The 27,456-nt window shown below is 40.3% G+C and overlaps 1 protein-coding gene across 2 annotated transcripts in view; it reads right to left on the reverse strand.

The window, feature by feature from the left end:
• LOC123823936 (androgen dependent TFPI regulating protein) overlaps positions 1–27,456 on the reverse strand; it is an 85,770-nt gene that overhangs the window by 26,894 nt on the left and 31,420 nt on the right. For both annotated transcript variants that reach the window (XM_045846991.1, XM_045846992.1), the window contains exons 3-4: positions 22,155–22,289; positions 20,571–20,672 (exon numbers count right to left, since the gene is read on the reverse strand). In XM_045846991.1, the coding sequence (XP_045702947.1) occupies positions 20,571–20,672; positions 22,155–22,289 (237 nt within the window). The remainder of the gene's footprint in view (positions 1–20,570; positions 20,673–22,154; positions 22,290–27,456) is intronic.

Below are 27,456 nucleotides of genomic sequence, written 5' to 3' on the forward strand. Positions count from 1 at the left end.
TTAGAATTAGTCTATATGTCACGCTCCATGAGGGGCCCATAAGATCACTGTGGGGGGCTTAACAATAGAGGATGAAAGGGCTGGTGGTGGATCTAGAGGTAAAAGAAAAAGAGAAGTATGCTTGGGAAATGCCCTCATTCAATATCTATTAAATATCTCATGAGAAGCATTTATATTTCAGCATATCAGGCCATTAAAAAGTATGTAAGATATGGTCCTGGAACTCAAAAAAATAAAAAAAAAATTAACTTATATGTGTATTGTAGCCCTGCAAAATTAGGGCTAGGCTAGTTTTAAAGAATTATATAGTGGAGCCTCTGAAAGTGATAAACAACAACAGGTAACCCTGGGTCAAGCCCTTGGAGTCCACAATGAAAGAGCACAGCTTCTTGTTTAATGCAAAGACCGACTTCTCTTTCACTCATTAGGTAAAAATCTTTCTGATCTAAAACACTTAGGGGTTTCTCTTCAAAAGCTTTTGTGTCATATCATACTGTGTCTTAGTATCTCATAGAGTGTCACTAAGTTGTGTTTTGTTCTTTCAAAATAAAAGTTAATTATACTTCCCCTTTATTGATATTTAAATTTGAGAACATAGATGGAGGTTTAGGTAGATACGCTGTGCCTCCTCACACAACCAAAAGAAAGACACCACCAAGTTTAAAAAACAAAAAACAACCAGAACTTCCAGAAAATCGAACTGTATGGAAGTCCAACAACCAAGGAGTTAAAGAAGAAACATTCATCCAGATCAGTAGGAGGGGTGTAGACTAGCAGCTGGGTGGAGAAGACTTGTAGCAAGGCAGCAGCTGGAGGACAGGGTGATGCCACATTTGCATGTAGATAAATCAGGAGGAACAACTGAGGAGCAAGACAGACCATACAACCCAGGGTTCCAGCACAGGGAAATAAGGCCTCAAAACCTCTGACTGAAAAAACCTGTGGGGATTGAAGTGACAGGAGAAACTCCCAGCCTCACAGGAGAGTTCACTGTGGAGGCCCACAGGGTCCTAGAGTGTACACAAGCCCATCCACCTGAGAATCAGCACCAGAAGGGCCCAATTTGCTTGTGGGTAGTGGAGTAAGTGACTGAAAGTGGGCGGGGAGCAGAGTAAGTGACATTGTTTGTTCTCGGACAACTTCCCACATACAGCCCTACAACACAATGACATGGGTCACCCTGCCCTGGTGAATACCCAAGACTCCACTCCTTACTATATAACAGGCATGCCAAGACAAAAACAACATGGTCCAAATGAAAGAAGAGATCAAAGGTCCAGAAAAAACAAACAAACAGCCAAGCAATGAAGAGATAGCCAAACTACCAGATGCAGAGTTCAAAACACTGGTAATCAAGATGCTCACAGAAATGGTTGAGTATGGTTGCAAAATATAGGAAGGAGTGAAGGCTATGCAAAATGAAATAAAGTAAAATGTACAGGGTACCAACAGTAATGGGAAAGAAACCAGGACTCAGATCAATGGTGTGAACCAGAAGGAAGAAAGAAACATTCAACCAGAATAGAATGAAGAAACAAGAATTCAAAACAATGAGGAGAGGCTTAGGAACCTCAGGGACAACTTTAAATATTCCAACATCTGAAATATAGGGGTGCCAGAAAAAGAAGAGGAAGACCAAGAAATTGAAAATTTATTTGAAAACATAATGAAGGGAAACTTTCCTAATCTGGCAAAGGAAATAGACTTCCAGAAAGTCCAGGAAGTTCAGAGAATCCCAAAGAAGTTGGACCCAAAGAAGCACACACAAAGGCACATCATAATTAAGTTACCCAAGATTAAAGATAAGGAGAGAATCTTAAAAGCAGCAAGAGAAAAGGAGACAATTACCTACAAAAGAGTTCTCATAAGACTGTCAGCTAATTTCTCAAGAGAAACCTTACAGGCAAGAAGGGGCTGGAAAGAAGTATTTGAAGTCATAAAAGGCAAGGACCTACAGCCAAGATGACTCTATCCAGCAAAGCTGTCATTTCGAATGGGAGAGCAGATAAAATCTTTCCCAGGTAAGGTCAAGTTAAAGGAGTTCATCATCACCAAACCCTTATTATACGAAATGTAAAGGTGACTTACTTATCTAAGAAAAAAAGAAGATAAAAAATATGAACAGTAAGATGACTACAAACTCACAGCTATCAATAACTGAACCTAAAAACAAAAACAAAAATGAACTAAGCAAACAACTAGAACAGGAACAGAACCACAGAAATGGAGATCACATGGAGGATTATCAGTGGGGAAGGGGAGGAGGAAAGTTATTCCCTGTACGAAAAGGTACAGGGAATAAGTAGCATAAATGGTAGGTACAAAATTGACAGGGGGAGGTTAAGAATAATATAAGAAATGTCAAAGCCTAAGAACTTGCATGTACGACCCATGGGCATGAACTAAGGAGGTGGGGAATGCAGGTGGGAGGGGCTGTGCAGGGCAAAGGAGAGTAAAGGGGAGAAAAAATAGAACTGTAATAGCATAATCAATTAACTATATTTAAAAAAATTAATGCCATACAAAAAATAAAGAAACTTGAGAACAACAATAAAAAAACAATTCCCCTTTATTAAAAAATAGACAACTGTATATTAGACTACTTTTTCAATTATGAGCTTTTTTTCTTGCTGAGAAAAAAAACAACAAAAAGGCTGTTTGCTGGACATGAAACTGAAGATGCCAAGTAGGATGATAGATAAGAGTTTGGTGCTCATAAGAGAAATTTAGCTGGAGAAAATATTTGGGAGCCAACAGAGTGTAGATGTGACTTTTCTTTTTAGTGGCAGTACATGAGATTGCCCTAAAAGAGTATGAGTTTAAAAACAGGGATCTTGGAGCAAACCCTGTGGAACAGCAATAGTTAAGCCAGAATTTCTCAGCCTCCACACTATTGATGTTGTAGAATAGATAATTTGTTGTTGTAGGAGCTGTCTGTGCATTGTAGGATATTTAGCAGCACCTTTGCTTCTAATTACTGGAGATCAGGAGCACCCATCCACCCCTAGTTGTGACAATCAAAACTGTCTCCAGATATTGCCAAGTGACCCCTGAAGAATAAAATGAATTCCAGTTGAGAATCCCTCATTTAAGGGATGAGCAAAGAACTCTTACAAATATAATTGACAAGGAGCAATCAGAAAATATGGAGGTAAGATAAAGAAGTAAAGAGAGTATTTTGAGAAAGATATCGTCAAATGTCAAGGAAATATATTAAGACATGAGTACCACTCCCCCATCACTCAGTTTTAGAAACAAGGACACTGTGGTAATCACACAGAAATTTGCTCCTTGTGTTCAAAACTGCTTGTTCTTCCTTCTAGAATGACACCACGTGTTCCTGTGCAGTCCTCTACAAATTTGGATTTCAACTCCCTGCTCACAGTATTCTTAGACTTGGACCTTGGAGCCCCTGGAAGCTTGGAGGTTAACACAGATATGTTTCCATGGCTGCGATTGCCATCTGTTCCACAAAACCTAAGGGTGGGTGGAAATCTAGACAAGTTTGTAATTATAAAATTTAGGAACTTACATGCAGGACAAGTTGATGACAAGTTGGCTTGCACAGAGCCCTCTACACTTCTGGGAATGCAAGCCTATGGCATTGAAACAATCTTCCCATTGCCAAGAAATTTGGCTCACTTCCTTATCCTGGTCTTCTTGAGAAAAACAACAAAATTTCTTAAAAGGTCACAAAATTCCTTCTCACCACAGGATAGTAAATTGTGGCTTTTATGAGTTCCTAGATATGTTTACAGAGACACCAAAAACACACAAGCTTTTATTCCCAACCAATCCATAGTAAGAGAGCTCTTCAGAATACCTTTCTGAAATGATGAGCTTTTTGGTTTCCAAACTCGGTGGGGGGCGGGGGGGAAGCACAAAAGTTTTTATTTTGTTTTTAGTTTTCAAATGTGAATTTTCACTGGTAAATCTATTCCTACTGAGGGAAGTGAAATCCTGAAATTTCCCCTGCTTTTATGAGGCTTTTTTCATTCTGCCCTCAGAATAAGAAAACTCTTGATTACTATTGAACTGTTAAAATGTTAGGTTCCATGGCAGCCACCAAATATTGGTGGAGTTCCACATTTCTGGATTTGTTACTGTGGGAGGTTAACTAGTAATTAATAAGAAAGAGAGCAAAGTGAATTAGACATTGAGCTTAGTAAACTGGGGCACATGAACCTGTTTGCTTCACCAGGAAGTGACAGCTTCACACCGCAGGGGATCATCATTGCTCTGCCAAGGGGATTAACACTCCTCCCTTCTCTACTCTGGTACTGATTGTTGCAGGGCACAGGGGGAGGTGCTGGACCATAGAGGCCTGTCATTCTAACTAGGGGGTGTGAATCCACCCAAAGTCCATGAATGCTTGGGAAGTTGATTGGTTATTTTGAAAAAGCTCCTGGTTATAATCTCAAATGAACAAAGAAGCTCTCTCCTCATTTCAGTGAACTGCATGCACCCATGTGTTCATGTGTTGTCTCTTTCCCAGAAGCACATGACCATACGGGTCTAGCAGCCGTTGTGGTAGACCATGTGGGCTCCAAAGGACTAAGCTTTAGTATGAAGCAGAAACTCTGGACACTGGTCTTTGTTTTGGCCTTGCTGAAGACACAGTTGGACTTTTTCCATACAGAATAGAAGGAAATGAGACATTGGAAACCCAGGAATATATTTCTACTAGAATAAACCTTGACATATCACAATCTCCCGTGCATGGATTATTGGAAAGTTTTCCTTGCAATCCCATGGAAGAGCTTGATTTCCACCTACAACAGGTTCAGTTTTAACATACATACACTAATGAACCCATTACTAGCTTTTTTGTCCATCAGTAGGAACCCTGGTTTGGATATTATCTCTCAGGGCCAGTTTTAGCCCAGCAATAAAGAGGATGGGGAAATTGACCTTCCATACACTTCACGATGATAAAAAGCGATCTCACCTTTAAGTGGAACCTAATCAACAAAACAAACAAGCAAACGCAATATAACCAGAGACATTGAAATTAAGAACAAACTGACAGTCACCAGAGGGAAGGTAGGAGGGGATAATTGGGGGGAAAGGAAAAGGATTTTCAGGAACAATTATAAAGGACACATGGACAAAACCAATGGAGGGGGAGCAATCAGGGGAGGGAGATGGAGATGGCTGGGGTTGGGGGAAGTCATGGGGGGTAATGCAGACAACTGTACTTGAACAACAGTAGAAAGAAGCTATTGTTTTAAACTGGTTCCTTTGACTACCTTTCTTTCATCTGGTTACCTCTGAGGCCCAGTGTTTATTATTCCTTATTTCAATCTTTGTCACCTTTCTTCTTTAATTCATGGCTTTTTAGAATTCTCTTTGGTTACATGAGTACCCAGTTACCTAATTAGATCTAAGAATGGTGGTAACAGAGGAAAGTGGGAGCCTGGAAATGGTTCTACTGAAGAGCATCCACCCTTGAGCCACAGTCAAAATCAGAACAAACATCATCTCTTCTTTCACAAAATATGTGCAACTACTATGACTCTGCATCTTTTTTAACATAAATCAGTCACTAATATATAATTTTTGATATAACAACTAAAAACCCCATAGATATTTGAAGGGACCAATACTTTCTCTCTGAAATTTCCTCACTTACAACTTTCTCTACAAAAGAACACCTCAAAATATCAAAGATATAATGACAGCCACAGATTCTAAGGCAAGGCTACTAAAGGCTTACTTTACCTTCAATGTCCCCTGGCCTCAATACACCCCATTCCACTCCTAATGAGGAACTCTGGAATCAGTCAAGGGCACAGAGAAACTACCCGAGTAATAAGAGATAAAGACCTCACTCATTCTTGTATGCAGCAATTTTCAGTAAGTGCCTACCCCATGCTGGTCTGTGTTAGATTGGGGATTAAATGGAAAACAAATATGGTCCCTGTCCTTTTAGTCCTTGTGGTCTAATCAGCAAGATTTTCTTTAAACAAGTAAAAAACTACACAAATATCAATTATGGCATGTTGCTCTGAAGGACACGAACAGGTATCTATGCATCAGAAGAAAAATAGAGGAACATTAAATAATGTAGTCAGGGAAGGCCAGTCTGAGGAGGTCATTCTTAAGCTGGTTGGTTTTTAATACTGTAGAGTAATAGGAAGGAGGATCTTTTCCAATTTACAGTTGACCCTTGAATAACACGGGGGTTAGAGATGCTAACATGACCCCACACCCCACAGTCAAAAGTTCACATGTAACTTTTGACACCCCAATAACTTAGTTGTCCTTTGGTATCTGTGGGGGACTGGTTCTAAGACCCCTGTGGATATCAACATTTGTTGATGTTCAATGTATATAGTCAGCCCTCTGCACCCATGAACTCCCAACCATGGAATGACTGAAAAAAAAAAAAAGTCTATGCATAAGTGGCTTCATGCAACTCAAATCCAAGTTGTTCAGGGACAACTGTACTTTGTTGCTGTAGGAGAAGGTTGAGAATAGAAGCAGGGAGACCAGTTTAGTGGTGCTGTATGGGGAAAGTGAAGGTAGACACCAAGTATTGGCAATGGAACTAGGAACTGAACAGATTTGTTATGTACTTTGGAGGTAGAAGGGACAAGATTAGCTAACTGGTTGAATATAAGGGTGGTGTGATGGAGGGAGGTGGCAAGATCAATGCTGATTTTTGTCTTGAGCAATGGGGAGAATGGTGGCTCATTTTCTTAAGAAGAAGCCCAGGACAGCTTGATAGTGAGTATTACATGTCCACTTCTGGACAAGTTGACTCAGAGATGGGCCGATACAGCAACGTCAGGTAGACAGAGATGCAAGTCTGAAACTCAGAGGAGATCTGAACGACAGACTCAGCACACTGATAGAATTAAATCCAGGGGGATGGATGTGTGCTTCTAGGAAAAGAATACCGGCAAAGCACGTGGACCAGGACAAGCTTGGAAGAAAACCACCATTTAGAGGGCAAGTAGAGGACACAAGTAGAAACTGAGGTAGGAGAGAAACTAGTTAGTGTGTCGTTAACAGAGCCGAAAATCAGAGTTTCAAAGAGGAAGAGGACTACTCTGATGAATGCTTCTGAGAGTTAAGTAAGATGGGGGGAAAAACAAAAGCCATGGATTTGCAATAATGGAAACAACTAGTGAGCAGAATAAGAGGAATGAACAGAGCAAGTATAGATAATACATATAGGTTTGGAACAATGCTCTTGGCCTCTGTTCCATTCAGAGAGGCATACATTCTTTTTCATGTGGTGTGAATGTCAATGTCTCTGTCATGAAGGAAACTAATTAGCCAACTCCACAACCACCCCTCTGCCCTCCAAATCCTGGTGACAGTCAGGGCAGGGCTCAAGAAAATGAATTTATAACTTGAGGTTCACCCCTGCCTCAGGTGGCAGAAAGAAGCCATGTGCTTTTTCATGTCTTTCCTTTCATCTCCTCATAAAGGAGGCAGTTCAAAAGGCTGGATGCCAGACAGTAAGTCCCAGAAAAGTGACTTAGCAGCAAGCTTCCATCCTGCTTCTAATGAAGCTTTAGGTTTAAGAGACAATTCAGTATCATTTACCAGAATTTAAGGAAGTGGCAAATTGCGGGGTGAGGGGTGGGGAGCACCACCTCTGTTAACAAAGTCTCCTTCTTGGGTCATTAGGTGTCTTGGGGGAGAGCTGAGTGTCTGGTTACTGGTTAAATTTCTCAATGAGGGAAATCCCAGTTAACAGTTAGGACCTGCAGTTCACACCTTCTCTGACCAGTAGGCCCAGATTGCTGTGTAGATTTGTGTGCAGAACTCCTATGTTGACATTAACCAGAAAGCAAATCAAGCAATCTCAGGGACTCTAAAACCCAACCTTGAAACTTTAATTATACATTAACACATAGACAGTGTGCTCTGGAAATAAAGAAATACAAACTTGTGCTTAATTGCTACATTACCAATCACGGAAGGCAGGCAATTTGATCACCTTAAGAGATCACTTTACGATCAAGAGCCTTTTCATAATTGCCAGAAAACTCTAAAGGCCTCCCCACCAGAGACAGCTGCAAGGATTAGAAAAGAGAACACTTCACCAAATTCACCTATAATCATGATTCAGTGTTACTCAATAGTAGCCTATGAGATAAACCTTAGGAAACAGGGCTCTTGTCTGGAATAAAGGGATGAATAAAATGGGCTACTTAATCATTGGTTCTCTTTGTTTATGCCTACCCCTTTGAAATGAGTACTTTAGAATCTTCGAATTTTCTTCTCAAATGTTTCCTGACTTTCCCATATTGCCACTTGCCCTACATGTCTGACTACATGATTAATGGGAATAACCCAATTAGAGGTTATTGAATAATTTAGAGCTTTGCACCTTCAAGAATAGTAGAAATATTTCCAGAGAAAGGTAACTTAATCCTGTATAAAGGCCTTCCTGTATTCATGGACCGGCATCTACCCCATATCTGGGCCTGTTCCCATGCTTTTCTCTACTCTTTAAAACAACCTCTAACCATGGATTCAAATTCTCATGAGTTTTTTCCCCCTATTCAGCTTTTCCTCTTCTACTAACGTAGAAGCAGTGCACTCTATTTCTATGTGGTTATTTTAGACATTATAACATGTTTATTTAATTTGGTAATGGCTAATATGTCATTATCCCTAGCATCTCCCCACCAGCAATCCAGGGAGACTTTAGAACACCTTAATTTCATACATCCCATTTATGTTCAGTATTTTAATGCATTCCTTTTCTAAGTAACCATAAGTTGAGCAAATTACTTGCCACTGCTTTTGATACCTTGGACCTCCCTTGTGAGATCTTTTTGAAGTACGTCCTTCAGCATTTCCCATGGCTGAGGGTCTGTGGGTGATATGGTCTGTTTTTGTGTGTATGAAAATATGTTCATATACTTTCAGGGAGTAAATAGGCTGGCAGTTTTTTTCTTTAATACTTTGAAGCTGTTATTCAATCATCTCCTGGCTTCTTTGTTGCTATTGAAAAATCAGCTATCAGTCTAACAGTAACTTCTTTTTGGGAAACTCATCTTCTCATAGAGGAGGCAGTTCTGAAGCCTGGATCCCAGATTGGCGGCTTCTTGGATCTTCTCTTTGAATAAATGTATGTAGTGTCATACAAGTGGCTACATGTCTGCCCTTTGTCCTGGGTGGCATTTTGGGGGGCACCTTTTGAATCAGAGGATTAATTTTTCATAAATTCCAGGAAACAATCAGTGATTGTCTTCTTAAATATTGCCTATACCTCACTCTCTTTGTTAGATACTCTTCTGTTTTCTTTTAGTTTGAGGGAATTTCCATTACTTTCTTATCAATAAGTCAAATATTTAAAAATAGTTCTAGAAATATCTTACAGCAACATAGTAGGTGCCTTGTGATGGTTGTGTGTTTGTTTCAGGCTACTGGTCCACTTTACAGCCTGAAGCAAAGTCACTCAGAATTCTGCTCCCTTTTTCAAGGTTCATGGGCATGATTTGGAAGGAGCAGGAAATTTATGGTCATGTATCACTCACCAGTGCATCAGGAACACAGAAGTCCATTAAGGCATTCTGAGGAGGAAGATTTTAGAGCTTAGGCAGCTACCTGTTGGAAAGGGTAGGGCAGTAAAAGTCAGGAAACTTCTGCTGGAAGGAGGTGATTGCAGGGAGCTGGCAAAGAAGCTGTGGCAAACCTCAAGTCTCTGGGAGCTGCCACCATTGATCTTAGCAACTTGTAGTACAAAATGATGCCTAGATGTTTGGCGGCAGCTGCTGCTGACCTTGTGTCTGAGTCTTCCCATTAAACTATTCTCACCTGCCACTAGAGAAGAATGGATTCTTCTGTTCCAGCCACATCTCATGAGAATGCCTCTCATTGGCTGACTATCATCTGGAACCACATGCAGAAAGGGATTCTGGGAGCCATGTGTGGTTCCTTTGCACTACACAGAGGAGACTGAAGAAGGGGTGATAGTGATTTCAAGTTGACAGCAATTTGGCACAGGTCATTATGTATCACTGAAAGCACTATATGTTGCAAACATATTATTTTCTTTGCTCCTAATAACATTCTGAGAATTAAAACTGACACACCCATTTTAAGGAACCCAGTACACAGAGAGTTCTATTAACTTTTCCAAAATCACATAGCAAGATAATGGCAGGAATTAGGCCAGAATTGGGGTTTTTCTGGTACTGAAATGAATTCTTTTCATGAAATTAAAAATTAACTTGTAGAAAACACCTGATACTATCATTTCTGCAACTTAGACAAAGCTAAGAAATTTTGCTTCCATTCACCCAAATCTGACTTTAAAATCAAGCTCCAGCACCTGTTTTCCTAATAATTTACCCCTTTCAGTTTTGTAGCCCCCCAAAACCTTAACACATGTGAAAGGACATTTGTGAAAGTAGAATATGATTCGAAGATGGTTCATTTCTCAGTGACCTGTACCTGGAGATGTCTTGCATTATCTGCACCATGCTCTAAGAGTCATCACCTCAAAAAAAAGTCACCAAGGTTAAATGTCACTTCCATTGGACATGCAACTCAGTATTCCATTTGTCAAATATTCAACAAGTACTTCTTTAGCACCTTTTTCATGAGGCTTACAATTTCTGTGATCCTCATGATATTTTTGTGCTACTAACTCTGACATTATTAGGTTAACCAAGTATTTTAAAATATGTCAGTTAAAGTATGCATATTAATTAAACTGTTCCTACATATAAGCCTTAAACTAAACTCCCTGAGCTGACTGTAGACAAAAGACTTTTATTAAATACTATTTGATAGGTATTTTAGTATCTCTGCCAATCATCACTACAAAGAATATTTATTGTCAAGCATGAAATGGATAAGAAAGGGAAATATTGGCACATTATTGTCTGTTATAATCATATGTTCTTAAGACAACAGCAAAAACAGCATTTTCAAGCAATGGTTGAAAACATATTGCCCCAGATTGCAGGCCTGGTATTTAGCATCAGGTTTTCATTCTGTTTTAAATATCCACAATTAGATGGCTGATTCTTTGAATGTATACATGGAGTATGAAGCAACATGCCTATAAATTTTTATGTTAATGGTGATGCTCTTTAGTGACATACAGGGCACTTTTAGATGTCAGTCCACTGTTAAAAGGCTGTGCATATATACTTGGCACTCAGTGTAAAGCACTGAGCATAGAAACAGGGTCCCCTCTTGGAGCAAACCTTTTACTCACACTCCAACAGACTCTGACAGTCATTTCTGTCTCACACACCTCAGCATGCATGAGCTCCCTAGACAAAGAGCTTTTTCTTGTCTGTATGCCTTTTCTCACTTTGCTTTAGTTTTGCTCTAGTGTAAAATTTCAGAGAAAATGGATGAATCTAGCAAGTACATGAAAGAGAGAGAGAACAAAGTTGCTTAGTAAGTAAGGATGGTGGTAGGTTTGAAGAGTTGGTGAGATTTAGGAAGAAGTTGACAATTAAGTACCTCTGTGTAAATGAATGTGGCCATTGGATTGGAAGAGGGAAATGAAGGGAAGGGCTCAGAATTCAAAATACTAGACATAAAGCATCCGAGAGTTAGAAATCCACGTGTGTGATCTATGGGCAAGTGGTGTCACCATCAAGAAGATTAGATAGTACCCTATAGAAATAGTCTACTAGGTGGTAGGTAACACAAAGACCTGGAGGTAAGACAGGTAGAGGACTTGGACATCTCAAATTCCCAATTAAGCATGAGACTGCTCTGTCATCAGAGAAGATAAAGAGACCAGGGAAAGAGATGTGGAGGTTGGTTGAAAGCCTGAAAGCAGCTCCCTGTTCAAGGCAAGGACAGGACTCTGAAGCTGTCAGAGTGTCTGCCTGTGGGATTATGTAGCAACTAGAAGCACACCAGCGGCTCTTCTGTGCTGCCCTCTGATCAGAATGGGGGTGTCCAATCAAATGTGACAGTGAAGGCTCTCCCACCTACTCACTCACTGGGCAGCTCTTGGGCATTTTCACTTCTATTCTGAGATCAGCTGTTTCCTATCCACGAAGATTCGAGTTTCTTTCTCTCAGTACTTCAGAGGGGTTTAGAATCTTCTGTAATGAGTTTCTTCATTCTGGTTATTCTCCAGTGTAAAGTCACTCTTCCCGTTGGTAGTATTACACATGGTTGCCATGGAAGTGAGGATTAATTATATCACAGGAGGGGAGGAGACCCACTAGCAAACCCTCAAGGGCACCAAATGATTTCAACTATTCAAATTCCTACTAAATTCTTAGAGGACAAGACACATTTTCTGATCAGTAAAAACCTTTGACCTTGCCCTGGCTGGCATAGCTCAGTGGATTGAGTGCGGGCTGCAAACCAAAGCATCGCAGGTTCAATTCCCAGTCAGGGCACATGCCTGGGTTGCAGGCCACGACCCACAGCAACCGCACATTGATGTCTCTCTCTCTCTCTCTCTCTTTCTCCCTCCTTCCCTCTCTAAAAAAATAAATAAATAAAATCTTTAAATTAAAAAAAAAACCTTTGACCTTGATTTTGAAATTGGGATATATTTTCTGCTGGTATTCTATTTAAAAAGTGTCCTATGGATAGAGAGTCACTGGATAATGGAATTGTAAAAGCTAGTTACTCTACAGCACATGTTGAAAGTTCTCTGAATTGGAGTTTTCCAGAAAAGAAGATATTCTTTCACCATTTTGGTTTTTGCTCTCAAGAGATTAAGAAAGCAGGCACTCTGAATGGTTCTAGTTGTATAAAACCTTAAGTGGATTGGTAATCCTTTGGCATTTCATTATCAGCATCTCCTCTATTTATCTTAAGATTTCCTGAGGAGCAAGATGCCTTTATTGTTCTGAGCTAATTCTGCTTCCATATCTGAGTTTAGCTTCTAATTTCACTGCTGAGTTTTAAGCATTCATGTTACGTCTCAGAATTTCTCAGGTGAATGCCATTGGGGAGCCTAACCTACCTTAGAGTAAGAAGTGAATGGAATGAATAAAGGGATGGCTAGAATGTGTTTTAACCAAGAGGATTGTCCATAAATAACACTGAGGTGATTAAACCTGAAAAAATATCCAAGTAATTCTGTGTATGCTACAAATAATCCTATTTTCATTCTTGCTTAGGAGCCTTGGAACAATGCTCTGAAAAAGGACCTTTCCAGTGGCACACCATTAATACATCTATCATTGGCTCACCTAGTGGATCTCTACCTCCTGCAGGGTCATATGACAAGTTCTTTACCAATACCATTTCCTGGCCATTGGTGGCAATTGTATTTTCTCTTTCTAATGTGGACCTGGTCTAGAATAGAAAATGCCAAGGAACATTTTAGAATTTAATGGTACAACAAATTTGGGAGGAAGAAGCCATGGATTAAGGAATGTAGGTGACTGTAGATGGAAAAGGCAAGGAAACAAAGTCTCCTCTAGAGTCATCAGAAGAAATGCGGCTCTTCTGACACTTTGATTTTATCTCAGAAGACATATTTTGGACTGTAGACCTCCAGAAGTGTAAGTTAATAGACTTGTCTTGTTTTAAGACATTAAGGTTATTTTGCTTTGTTACAGCAGCAAAAGAAACTAATACATACAGCATTATTAAGGCTTTATGTCTCCCCACCACTGTATTAAACTGCCCTCATATCAGAAAGCTCAGTAGTGCCAAATCTGATGGAAAAATCTCAACTCAAGTCATGTTACAATGCTACCCTACTTAACCTCTCAGCAGGTTTTCACATAAAATACTTTCTCTTTCTTGAAACATTTTTATACTTGACTTTCAGGAGACTAAACTGCACTGGGTTTTCTCTTAACTCATTGGTACCTCTTTCTAAATTTTCTTTGCTGAATTATCCTGCTTTTTCTCCCAAGTACTAGAAGTTCTAAGGCCAAGTCTTGAGATATAGCTTCTAACCATTCTTACTCTTTATGAGATCTTACTTGTCTTTAAAAACCATCTTTATGATGTAGACAACCAAATTTATCTCACCAGCCCAGAACTCTCCCCTAGGCTTATATGCCCAGCTCCCTGGATTTTGTTGTCTCAGGCACCTTGGAATAAATTTCCTTCTATACAATCCTTTGACCTCTCCTACCATCTCTATCCTTACTCCTTCCCTGTATCTTAAGCTAAAAATCTTATCAATACCACTGCCAAACCACTAACCCAAACAACCTTCATCTCCCTGCACTGTGCAAGCACCTCCTAACTGGCCTTCACTCCTCGCTCCCCCACCATACCTCCACTGTGCCCCTCTTAGTGTGTAGTGAATGTGATGCTCTTGAAAGGCAAGCAAGATAAATAATAAAATGCAATGTAGATTAGATGATAGGTAGATAAATAGATGATAGAGATGATAGACAGATTAGGTAGATAGATAGATAGATAGATAGATAGATAGATAGATATTGAAATGAAATAGGAATTTATATAGCCCTAAGCACTATTTTGTATATATTATATGTAATGTGTTGGGAAGGGACAGCTAAGGCCTATTCCTCAGACTTTACATAGTTTATGTAGTTTAAACATTGGAAGTGCTCCTCCACAAGATAGGCCTCCCTGAAAAGATGCTCTTCCCCATTCATACTCAGAATAAAATCCTAATTCCTTATACATCTTATGAGGCATAATTCAAACCCTGGCTACAGTTCTAGTTCTTCTCTTTATTCAGCGCAGCCTGAACCAGCCACACTGGGCTTCCTGCTATTTCCTAAAGATGCTGGCATTCCCTCTCAGGGTCTTTGTCCTTGCTGTTCTGCCTGACTGAGCCCTTCTTCTGCCAGAACTTCCTGTGGTACCTCCTTCACATTATCCAAATTTCTGTTTAAATATTAGTTTATCATAGAGGGATTCCCTGACCACCCTAACTGCCCTGCACCCTATTAAAGTTACTACCTGTAAATACCTGCACATTTTATTATTTGTTTATTATTTACATATTTATTGCTATCTGTAGCAACAAAATGTATGTGTGCTGCACAAAGACAGATTGGAGGGAAGGGTCATGTTTATTTCTGCATCCTCAGCTCCTAAAAGACAGTCTGGTATAGTAAGCACTCTATAAATAAGATAATTATATATATATATATGTGTGTGTGTGTGTGTGTGTGTGTGTGTGTGTGTGTGTGTGTACATATATATAAAATAAGCAGATTGCTTATGGCAGGATAATACTTTATAAAAAATTGTGTCAATAAAGGTGTGGCTTACAAAGATACTATGTGGGGGTTTACTTTCTAGTGAACTCACTGTACAAGAGCTGCATGGTTTTCATTAACTTTGGTCCATGCTTTAAGCATCTTCCAAAGGATCTCACTTACCATCCTATGAGGGATATGAGGTGGGGTGTTGTATCAGCAGAACACACTCTGGTTCATGGTTTATGTCATGAGGAAACAGAAGTGGATGGGAGGTAGAGTCCCCCATGGGGACCCTGACCAGGTTCGTCTTTCTTCTTAGACATGAACTTCAGGGGATTAATACTAGGGGAGGGTTGTTTTTGCTTTTTAACTGTCCAAATGTTCTCCTGAAGATTCTGCAGAACATAGCCTTTAACAAGTTAAAAAGTCATTTGTGTTGGGGGCTATATATATATATATTTAGATATATAATGTTTGTAATTTAAGCTTTTTGAGGTTGGGAACTATGTCTCATGTTTCTCTTATCACCCCATGGAAATGAAAACATCACTGAACACATAATAATGACTTTGAAAAATGAGTGTTCTTGATTTTGTCTTTTTGATAGGAACTCAGAATTAGCAATCATTTGGGAGTGCTCTTTTCAAGTACATGCTCAGTTATGCCTGGAGATCTTAATCTGCATCCTATAAATGGAATTTTGAGGGTCCATAAACCTTCTAAAATAATGAACAAAGTGTTATGGGTATTTGTGTGTCTTTGGGAAATGGACCATAGATTTTCTTAGGTTCACAGAGGGGTCTATTCTCTGAAGGTTGAAAACAACTGAGCTATTCAGAGGTACCTCAACTGTGGGTCTCCTCTGCCTAGAAGAAGGGCTGGGTTGAAAAACCAGGAAGGTGTGCAGAAGGGCTTTATAACGTTGGTGGACAAAAGGTGGCCAGTTAGCACTGACATGCCTGCAGTTGGCCTTCTTTACTCACCAGGACTCACCTAACTCTATTTAGCTGCCCACCAATTTCACATCAAGGTGAGAGAGAAAAATCCAAGATTGGGTCTGAATTTAATGATAGACAGTATCTTACGTGCTATGAGTGAGAAAGAAACGGGAAGGGTTAGAGTTTCACTCCCTTGTCATTTTGATGCCCCACTACATCCTGGAGAGAGGTCAAAGGCCTTTCACAGTGTTTAGTCATGACCCACAAGTTGGTCACATCCAGGCCAGAATGCAAGGGGCATGAAGCTTTCCTGTCCACGTCCTTCATTTGGCAGTAATCATACACTGCTGCATGCCACCACCTATATCAATGCCTTATATTAGTATTAACTGTTATCTTATTGCTTAATGTTGTGTGTATATACTAGGTTCACCCAGATTTAGGGTGCCAGAAGTCAAAACCCTTATCAAATATCAATCATGGTGCTATACACACAGTAGGTACTTAATAATTATTTCTTCCAGTGATAAAGACAACACATTAAATAACAAAGTAGCTGTATTTGGTATGTTTTTCCAATTTATAGAGCCAAAGTAAGGCTTGGCTCTTAAGAGCAGATTGTTTGGTCCTGGCTGGTGTAGCTCAGTGGATTGAGTGTGGGCTGCGAACCAAAGTGTCGCAGGTTCGATTCCCAGTCAGGGTACATGCCTGGGTTGCAGGTCATGACCCCCAGTAACCGCACATTGATGTTTCTCTCTCTCTCTCTCTCTATCTCCCTCCCTTTCCTCTCTAAAAATAAATAAATAAAATCTTAAAAAAAAGAGCAGATTGTTTGTAGTCCTCCATTGATATCAATGAAGTCTTTTCAGTTCTAAAACTCTGCTCATGGATTGAGAGTTTTCCATGATAATGACATATTTATGCAGTCCTTGATAGTTTACAAAGTAGTTGCATCACATTCTCAATTATCATGTATTATTTTCAAATGTAGAGAGGGTTTGAGGGGGTTCTCTGATCTATTTTGCCCCTTCTTTCGGGAAACCTGAACAATTTAGGTTGATTTTCTGAGAAATAAGTTCCCCAGCTCCCTTCTGGTTACCATCTCATAGTTTCCTCAGTTACTGAGTCCTCTTCCTGCTATTTAAATCATCTGCACTGATTCTATCTTTAGTAGTCATTTAGATAAAACCTGAGGAGCTAATTTTTCCTAGCAAACCTGGAGAATACTTTTCTGTGCTTTCCCTTCTTTCATGAAAACTGGAGAACTGCTTAGCAGTAAAACATCAGGTTGATCGACTTGAAATAAGGTAGCCAGCTCAATGGGAGTGTTAGGCCACCAGTGAAGGTAGCCTGTCCATGGTTGATGCAAATGTTTCACTGATGTTACTATTTGGTTTGAATACAAAACAAAGGTAGAAAAATGTCCATGCAGATGAAAATCAGCTTTAAATTGTCCTACTGCAACGACAAATTTCTAGTGAGCTAGAAGGCTTACACTGGAAGGATTCCAAAGACTTGATAAATCATGGAAGTTTTAGAACTGCATTCTGTCAAGGGGGAGAATGGTATTTCTTAATATGACAAATACTACTCATAAAGCCCAGGGCATCATCACAAATGGCAACAGGTAAGATATTTCAAAGCTAAGGCTAAAATAGCAAATATAAATCTTCTGTGAAATGGAAGAAACTTTCAGGAAATTACGACACTGAATATGTAGCCAATAATTCTTATATTGTGGAAGAGAAAAGGAGCAGTACAGAAAGCATCCTCTGTAAGAGCAGGGCCAGCCCCAAGCATGTGTAGGCAACTAGTACCAGATGTCTGGCCTGACTGCCCATCATCACTCTGGCTGCCACCGTGGTGGTTTCTGGGTAGTCATTCCTTTGGGTTGTCATAGAAGGACAGTGTTAAATGTAGAATGTGTTAACAAATTGACCCAGGAACAGCCATTTCCATATTTCTTTATACTAGTATTTAAGAAATTAGCAGAAAGCATTCCTTGACACAATAGGCCACAAGAATTTAATAGTGAGGACAGAAAATGTCCGGCATAAGGGACACAATCTGGAGACAGGGATGAGATGCAGTCACAAGGACACTGGACTTGGAGCAAACACCAACAGAAAGCATGAAAATCTGGAAAAGATCACAAAGCTGGCTTTGCTGATGCCAACATTTTCCCCTAGAAATGGCTCTGTTGGGATTTTGTCCATGTAAACGAACACAATCAGAGTCAATGTCTGACTGAACACAGGTTGCCACCTCCTCTTTTCTCTTTGTCACCGTTGTCCCACCTCTTTTGACCCTAGTCCCTTCTCTCAAAGAGATTCAGGTTACTTTATTGACCAAGGGACTAGGAGCAAAGAACCCAGGTTGTGAAGGCACAGAAACATTTTAGGATGTCTATTGTACAATATTGTTTTTGTTCTTGGATCTGATGTACCTTGCAAAGCTATCTTGTTTTACAATTACTAAAAATCTATGTGGCTGCTTAGCAAGATCACAGATGCTGGGCATCACCAAAACAAGTATTTGGAAGAAATCTAATCTTACTTCCATCTGGAAAATGGAACCATAAAGAGCTAGGGAACATAACAGTTGCAGGAAAACTACCAGATGAGCTCACAAACCCTGGAAAAGGTATGATGTAGGTGGCCAATCCCAAATAAAAGACACAAATGAAAGATTCTGCCTTTCTTTTTTCTTAGTAACATCTAGCTCAGTCAGTTGTCCCAAATCACCTAATTTTCTTAAGTCATGTTTTAGCTTATTAACATACAGATGGGGATTCTGGATGTTTTAAGTGAGAATTCTCACATGCAGTCTTTTGATTGCATGGTGAATTATAAGACAAGATCAGACTACAGTCCTGCATTTACTATAGCAAAGAACAAGGGATAGCAGAATCAGCCTTGGATTTGAATCCTAGTGCCCCACCCATTAGCTCTGTGGCCCCAGGAAAATCACTTAACTTCTCTGAGCTTTTCTTTTTTCTAATTTGTATAAATCAGGATTATAGTTATCTAAATGTTGTGTGAGTTAAATGAGCCCAAATTTGAGGAATGTACTCAGTAAAGTACCATGAAAAAGCAGGAATGTCCCTTAATAGTTGTCTCAGATTAATACTAATGGGAACTAGAAATGTAGGCAGACCTTCCTTGGAAGAGGTGGTCAGACAAAAAGAAGGTGGTAGGAGGAGCTCTCTGTGAGGTAAGACTCATTGAACATATAGTTTTTGGTGCTGAACTCTGAATTAGACTAGAACTTGGATATCTCAGTCATCAGTAATCTCACTGAGAACATATTTAAACTGAAAGTACATTTTTACTGGGGGATGAGGCATGTTGGAGGGGCAGAGTCTGGACTGAGCTGCTTTTCCTGATTGGTAATCATGAGAGTGTTGAGACGACGGAATGGTCAAATAAAGTCTGTGATCTTGAGGAGCCTTGACAATGCTAGTGCCTTGTGATTCCCCTAGTTTTTAAATGTCATTTGCTTCGCACACTCTGAAACCTCACTCTGAATTCTTGACTAATGTGGAAATATATCTGTTAGTGTGAAACAGCAAAGCTAGGATGTTGAATGATTTCTTCATGCAGATAGTGCCCATGACTCAGGCCCGTCTTTCATCCAAGACCTGGACAGCCTTGCTGCCATGCTGGTTGTCCAGGTGACCGTTATTGGTATTCAGGTGCTAGTAACCTGAATATTTCACAACAGGTTATGTTTATTATTTAGCCCTTTAAAAATAAGTGCATGACCCTGGATGTTGCAGTTTAGTTGGCTGGAGCACCATTCCTATACACCAAAAAGTTGTAGATGGCTAGGTATGATGCCTAGCCAGGGCACATAGCTAGATTGTTGGTTCAGTCCGGGGTCAGGGTGCGCATGGGAAGAAACTGATAGATATTTCTCTCTTACATCGATGTTTCTCTCTCTCTCTCATTCTCCCTCCCTCCCAGCATTCCTCTGTCTCTAAAATCAATAAATACATCCTTAGGTGAGGATTGAAAAAAGTGCATGAATAAAAAAATAAGAATGCGCTCATAGAATATGTAAATAATCATTCCATTTGCAATGAATAATCCTGTGTTAGCTAAGAAGCTGCTGCTGAGCTCTGAGATATTCTTTAGATGTTGGGGTGGATTTTTTTTAAGCTTACTTAATTCCATTTCTAGACCAGAATTTTCATTACATGTTATTTGCTGAAGTCACTTCTCTGTCACGACTGCAGCTGCCAAGAGGTTGCCTGCCCTTATGGTTGCGTGTCTTTTCAATGACTTCATGAGCAACTTGGCATGGTCTTGCCTGGTCATCCCCCTGTGCTCTCAGTGACTGTAATTACAGTACTAGTTTTAATTCATCTTATATCCTTAATGAGCTCTTTAAATAAATAGTGACAGGATGCAGAGGGAGGAGTGAACAGGATGTTGGGGGTTCAGGAAAAGTTTGGAAACATAAATAAGGCACTTTAGAGTTCAGTTCAGAGGTTATTGCCTTTCTATAAGCACTAAATTTTTCCCTCACTCACCATTGCATGATTCATCCACACTGGAAAGATACCATCTAGGAGCTTAGGGTAAACAAGTTCTCGATCATAGAGAAAGAGGATCCAGAATGACAAAAATACAAACTGGAAAATAAATCACAAAAATAGCATTAGGTTTGTTTTCAATCATAGCTCTCTAAGATAAAAGGAAAACATAGCAAAAAGTAGATCACAGTTTTAGAGACATTATAAAAATGTAAAATAAATAAAAAAATTCATACCCTAAGGAATCTGGAGAGTTAGGGATCAATTATTTGTCATTGGGGCAGGCAGTGAGGATATAGATGAACAGGGTTTGCAACCATTAAGATGTTTCATTTTAACCAATGACTTCTCTCTTCTTTACACTTTCACCAGGAGTGCTGAGAGCAGCCACTTGGAATGCCTTGAGTCTTAACACTTTCCTTGCCCACCCTCTCCATAGACATGACAAGGGGAGGTAGGAAGGCTGGGAGAGAGGAGTGACAAACTCCCAGGACCACTCACAAGCTAGTTAACAGAGTTGAATCTCTCCATTGCTCAGAGGTTTAGGTTGATCCTCATCCTCTTATATCCCTTGGCTGTCTTTTCAAAGTGTCTGTCCTCTATATCAAAGTCAATTTAGAGATGGAAAAAAAGAAACTATTAATCTTCCAATCTTCTTAAATTCTAAAGGCTTGAATTGTAGGCCTTAAAAAATGGGTAAATTCCATTGTTATAAAAAACTTGGCCTTTAGATTTATGGGGCTGAAGAAGAGGTATCTTGCAAAGCGAAACTAGAATGCCAGTACTTGCTCTGTTATCTGAGACTTTCGTTTTGCATTTAAGTTTCGAGTCTCAATACTATAAGAAGTAGGACAATAGCAGGTGGAAGGAGGTAGTCATGTCTAATTATAGGCCCTGCTGGGCAGCTGGCATGCTTGATCTCAGTTTGTTTCCATTCTAATGAATGAAAATTTAAGCATGTCATAGAAACATGGACAGTGTCAGCAAACAAGCTTACTCTCCCTTGCATATACCTTGCTTCTTTCCAATGTCCATTCATTCAACAAAACAAATGAGGCCCCCTTTTTGTGCCCCCCCCAATGGGTATTTCAGACAGATCGTCTGTCTCTCTCTCCTCAGTTGTCTTTTTCATGTGCCAACTTTAAGTTTCTCATATCTTTTTTTTTGTGGTTTCCTCTTGCAGAAGTAACATATACTTACTGTAGCAAGTGAAACAAGATGTATAAAAGGGAAAATTAGTTGTCTTTCTTTCTAGCACTCTCCATCTCCATTGCCCTGCTGAAACCAAGGTTAGCTCAGTTGTATTTTGATTAAGAATGGTCCTTTAAATTTCTTTATTAGATAGCAACATGGATCTTGTGTCAAAAGTTCACAAAGACACAAAAGCTAATGCTAAGTCTGTCATTAATGTGCTCTATTTCCTGAAAACGCTGGGCAATGTGATGCAGTCCTCAGGACATTTACGCAAATACAGTTGTTCTGGTCTACAATAATGGACTCCCAAACAGCCTCGCCACCCAGGAGATGAGTTCATCCACATGTACATGTGTATCATATTGCATATACATCTTTGCAACTCACTGTGGATACAGGAAAGGCCAGTGTGGTGAAAAGCAGGTCCCTGAAGGCAGTTACGAACTTAATGTCTTTTTTCCCTTTCATTCTTTTCAGCGTATCTTCCAGGCAGGCGACTCCATAGAAAATGGCCTGCAAGAACTAAATTCATTACAACAAATGAGGGCGTTTTCATTTGCTTTAATTAATACATTCTTCACTGACGCAAAGCTCTATCCCTCTGGGAGCAGTGTTGATTTAAGAAGGAGGGGGCTGTTGGCTGTTTTGGTTGAAAGCCAATTTGAGGATTGGTCTTCCAGCTCACTGGGCCTTGACCTTGCTGCTAAAACTGATTGAGTAAAGTTGTTTAGGGGATAATAATGTGTACAGTATTTAGTGTAATGGACTTGAGCTAAAATGGAAAAAAAAAAGAGTCAGCTTAAATGTAATGAATGTAATGAGCTAGATACCTTGGCTGCACAGAGGTGGGACAAACCAAGTAAACAGCACAGGGGCAGAGGGCCAGACACAATGGTGGATATGGTCTTCCTAGGAAGAAAAATGCCTGGTGCTGCCGTTTAATTAGAGAAGCCAGAATCAGGGTCAAGAGCACAATGAAGGAGCTGTGTGCTCCTAAGGGAGATGCACTGAATGGCATCTGCTTATCTGAGGGAGAAGCCACGCTCTTCTTTCATTAAAACAGGGTACCTGAAAGCCTCACAGAGAAAAACTGTCTGAGAGAGGGATTTAAATCCACAGGGACACAGCAAGCTATGGGCTATGGTCAGTCACTAAATACTCTGAGGTCATATAAAGGAGAAAAGGGCCTTTTTCAAAGAAGTAAGATCACATAAAGCAAGTGTTGCCCATTCTTAATGTTTTGCACAAACCTGTGACTTCTAATCCAGAGTTGGGGTTGTTTTTGAATTATGCTTGCATCATAATCCATTTATTCCTTGAAAGCTCTGGATTGGTACAAAAGAATCAGGACTCTGCTCTGACAGTATAAGTCAGGAAACTTTTGGAACCTAGGGAGCTTGATGGGTCAAGTTGGCTATTGGTGAATGACCTCTGAGGTCTGAACATAGGAAAGGTCTCACAGAGTTGGCCTCCTGAGTCTCCTTAGTCTGAAGGTACGGGCAGGAGATGGTACGGGGGTGGATTAGGTCAGGAATACTCCCAGGTAGGTCCTCACACCAGGAGCACCAGTATCACCTGAAAGCTTCCTGGGAAGGTAGGAATTTTTCCCTGGACCAGTGTGGCTCAGTTGGTTGGGCATCAATATGTAAAGCAAAAGGTAGCTGGTTCGATTCCTGGTCCGGACACGTGCCTGGCTCATGGGCCTGGAACCCCCAATATATGTTTCTTTCCTCTTTCTCCTTCCCTTCCCCTCTCTAAAAAATAAAAATGAAATGCAGGATTTTTTTTAATCCTGTTGCCTCCTATACGTGCCCCAACCAGAGATTGAACCCACAACCTAGGTATGTGCCCTGGCCAAGAACTGAACCCACAACCTTTTGGTGTATAGGATGATACTCCAACCAACTGAATCACCTGGCCAAAGCAATAATTTTTTTTTAATACTCTTCAGGTGATTTCAGGTGATCTTTATATATGCTAAAGCTCCAGAACATTGGATTAAACATAATTCTAGGGACTAGTTAAAGCTATAAGAGCTAACTTCTAATTATCTCTTTTTTTAAGTGCCAGGTACTGATCTAGGCTTTTAATTTCTAATAACAACCTTATGAGCTAAGTCCTATTATTATTTCTTCTCTTAACCCTTTTTACAGATGAGGAAACTGAAGCATAGTCAGATGAACAAACTTCCCTAAAGTCTCATAGTTAGTAAATGTCAATGCCCAGATTTGAGACCCAGACACTGGTTCTTGAGCCAGACTTAAAAAAAAGAAGTATCATGTTTCTAAGAACAGTTCAGATAAAGAATTGTGGGAGATCTGAAAAGAGAAAATAATCTTCAAGAGGGAGACTTAAAAATGACTCCAAAAAATACTGATGCCTGATTTCCACTCACCCAGAGATTCTAATTGAATGGGTCTGGGGGTTTGGCCTGGGCTTCAGGACTAAAAAAAAAATTCTCCCAGGTGACTCTAATCAGGGCAGCTGAGGTTGAGAACCACTTGTCTAGAGGAACTTCCATTTGGAAAATCAGACCTGGCCTTCTCAGAGGTGGGGTTGTAGGTGGAGAGGTGGAGATCTAGGGAGTAGAATGGCCCTGGTGGGATGAGATTGCTAGACAGAGGAATGAAAAGAGAGAAGAGAAGAAGAGAGACATGGGAAATGAATGCTGAGGAATGCCCTCATCTAAGGAACAGAAGCGGCCGGGTAAAGGGCCAGCAAAATGGCAAAGACTGGTCAGATGGTAGAAAACCAGGGATGTACAGGAAACTCCTTGAAGGAGAAGCTTCAAGCAAGAAGGGGGCATTTCAGGGAGGGGTGGGCAGCAATTTTAAATGTCATGAAGAGGTTGCCATCCTAATATTTGTCATTTACTTTTGAACATTTGGTCCCTAGGGCTGTAGAATTTGAAATGCAGTCTTCTGCACAGGAGTGTTAGAAGTCCCTCCACACCACCCCCTACCCTCACTGGGTTTCACTTCCAGCTATTCAACCCACAGCAGGCAACTGCTTTAGTTAGCAAAGGCAGGCATGGGGCCTGGGCTCCGGGTAAGGAGGCCTGCACTATTCTATCAACATAGCAATTAATCACATACTGAGCACTGAGTGTCTGCCAGGTTTTCCCCATATGCGGAGAGGCTGCCTCCACCCAGCATGTGAAGTACATGTGACCACTTTCCTTAGCAAAATCCTCCTAGGGTCATCATGAGTCAAGCTCATCCTGACTTGCTCTTGCCTTTCCCAGTCACAGAATGTGGAAATTGGATTGAGGAAAAGAACACATTACTCAGAGCTTCCATGGCTCTCATTCACCAATAAAAATTTGCTTCACACCACAAACTTGCCAATGACTCCTCCCCCTCCACCCTCAGCTCACACATTATTTCACAGGCATATGCCACAGAGTAAAGATACCAGCTGTGCATGTGAGAGGCAGCCTTGTCCCCATTGATCTTAATCCACATTCACATACCATCATCTGTATCAACAAGGAATATTTACGGTGCCTCCACATAGCAGCCCAGGAGCAGAGAGCTAGAGTGTAGCCAAGAGAAATAAAGAGGCAGGAACTAGGACACAGAGGAGCCACACTGGAGCAAAGCTGGAGGGTAAGGAGAGGAGGTGCTATGACCTTACTCAGTGAGGAGGCTTCTGGGGACCTTAGGGACAGGTTTGAATGAGCTCACTGAACTGCACAATGGACTGTTCTTCTCTAAGGAAAAACAATGGAATGTTTTATAAAACATGCACAGAAAGAACAGTGAAGGGAGAAAATGGTAGTGGTTCAGGGTGAATTGTGTCCCCTGCCTCAAAACTGATGTGCTGAATAACCCCTACTTCAGAATGTGACTGTATTTGGATATAGGGTCTTTAAAGACGTGATTAAGTTATGACTGTGTCTTTAAAAGAGATCAGGACACAGACACATAGAAGGAAGACCATGTGAAAACACAAGAAGAAGGTGACCATCTGCAAGCCAAGGGGAGAGACCTCAGGAGAATCCAACCCTGCCAGTGCCTTGATCTTGGACTTTTAGCCTATGGAAAACTAGAGAAATAGTAGATTTCTGCTGTTTAAGCCCCCAGTCTGTGGTGCTATATTATGATAGCCTGAGGAGAATAACACAGCAGCATTAAAATAAGATAGCAAAAACTGGCCTTCTTTTAACAACATTACTGCTGTTTACATTTTTCAACTACTTGGGCTGCCCAGGAAAGCAGAGCTAATGGTATCTTGATCAAGACTTACTTCAGAGCTATTGCTCTCTGATTTATTTTTTCTACCAGTCCCTTCCTAATTCTGTTTGTTCTTTTGTGCCTTTTTCTGAAATGCTGCTGGCCTAAGTTTGTTAGATGTCTTCCATTTTTGTAGCTAGCTGACAAACTTCCTACCTGGGAGAGTTGAACTTACATTTGTATAACTAGTGCAATTTAAGAAACCATAGCTAAAGGATATTCAGTTTTTATATTCACATGTTTTCATGAAAGTCACAAAAATCTTGAAATCACCAAAACAGTCTTTCTAAGTCATCAAGTTTATGTCTTTGCCTTTAAGTCAGAACCCTTTTAAACTATTGCAAGAAATGAGAATTTTTTTTCTATTTAAAAAATAATTCCAGAGAGGGGGATTCCACAAGTTTTCTGAGCAAGACAGTACAACTCTTTTTAGATGAGTCATGTAATCCAATGCCCAGCTCAGCACTCCATGCCTGACTTGGACAAGCCAGGACTTTCTTTGGTCTCGCCTTGCAAATGATGCAATACTTGTACTTGCAGCGAGAGACTATTTCAGAATAAAACAGCAAATGGGGACTAATTGTGATGAGTATTTTATATAACTGTGGTGGTTAGGGTGGTGGCATGTGGGGCAGGTAGAGGAAGACTTTGCCAAATATATTTATCTGTAGGATTTGTGTATATTGTTTCAATCATCATTAATGCATTTAGCCTAAGAAATTGAGATAAAGGATGAAAAAAAGCACATAGGGGAAGAAATGATATAAAAATCACAAGCTGGAATGATGAGAGAAAAAGAAAAAAAACAAGAATGTTGAGGGACAGGTTGGAAAGAAGAATTATAAGCATGTTTGGCCACAGTTGCACTTACATGACCACATGCATCAGTGTAATAGTAGAACAGACGTAGGTAGGCTGTCTAAAGTCCATAGAAAGTGGCTCTTACTAGTTAGAACCATGTTCTGGCCATTTACTCATGCAATCAACATTCACAGAGTGCCCATGGGGTGCTAGAAATTGTATTAGATATAATACAGGCCAGGGCAGGCTCTATATTAAGAGGCTTTTAGTAGGAAGAAAAGAGAGGCAGAGGAGGAGGAGGAGGAACCTTTTCTGTAAGTTTATTATTTTATATTATGTAGGTCAGGTTCCTTGGGAAACAGAATCTGAGACTCTAAGGTCTGCTTGCAGAGTGTTCATTGACAGTGCTCTTATATCATCTGTAAGAGTAAGGGAAGGAAGTAGGAAACAGGACCAGTCATTGGATACAGCAACCCCAAGTAGGTCCCTTAGCCTTGGTCTAGGCAGCTCCCTTCTGCTGAGCCAATTTCTGGGACAGATTCTTGGCTGTGAGTCATCAGCCAATAATACTTCTCCCAACTGTGGAGTGATGAGTTCCTCAATGCCTGGGGGCGGGGGGGATCTGAGTGCCACCCCACAGTATCCACTATGTA

Source organism: Phyllostomus hastatus, unplaced genomic scaffold (assembly GCF_019186645.2).
Source record: "Phyllostomus hastatus isolate PE091 unplaced genomic scaffold, TTU_PhHast_1.1 phas_contig_524, whole genome shotgun sequence".
NCBI lineage: Eukaryota > Metazoa > Chordata > Mammalia > Chiroptera > Phyllostomidae > Phyllostomus > Phyllostomus hastatus.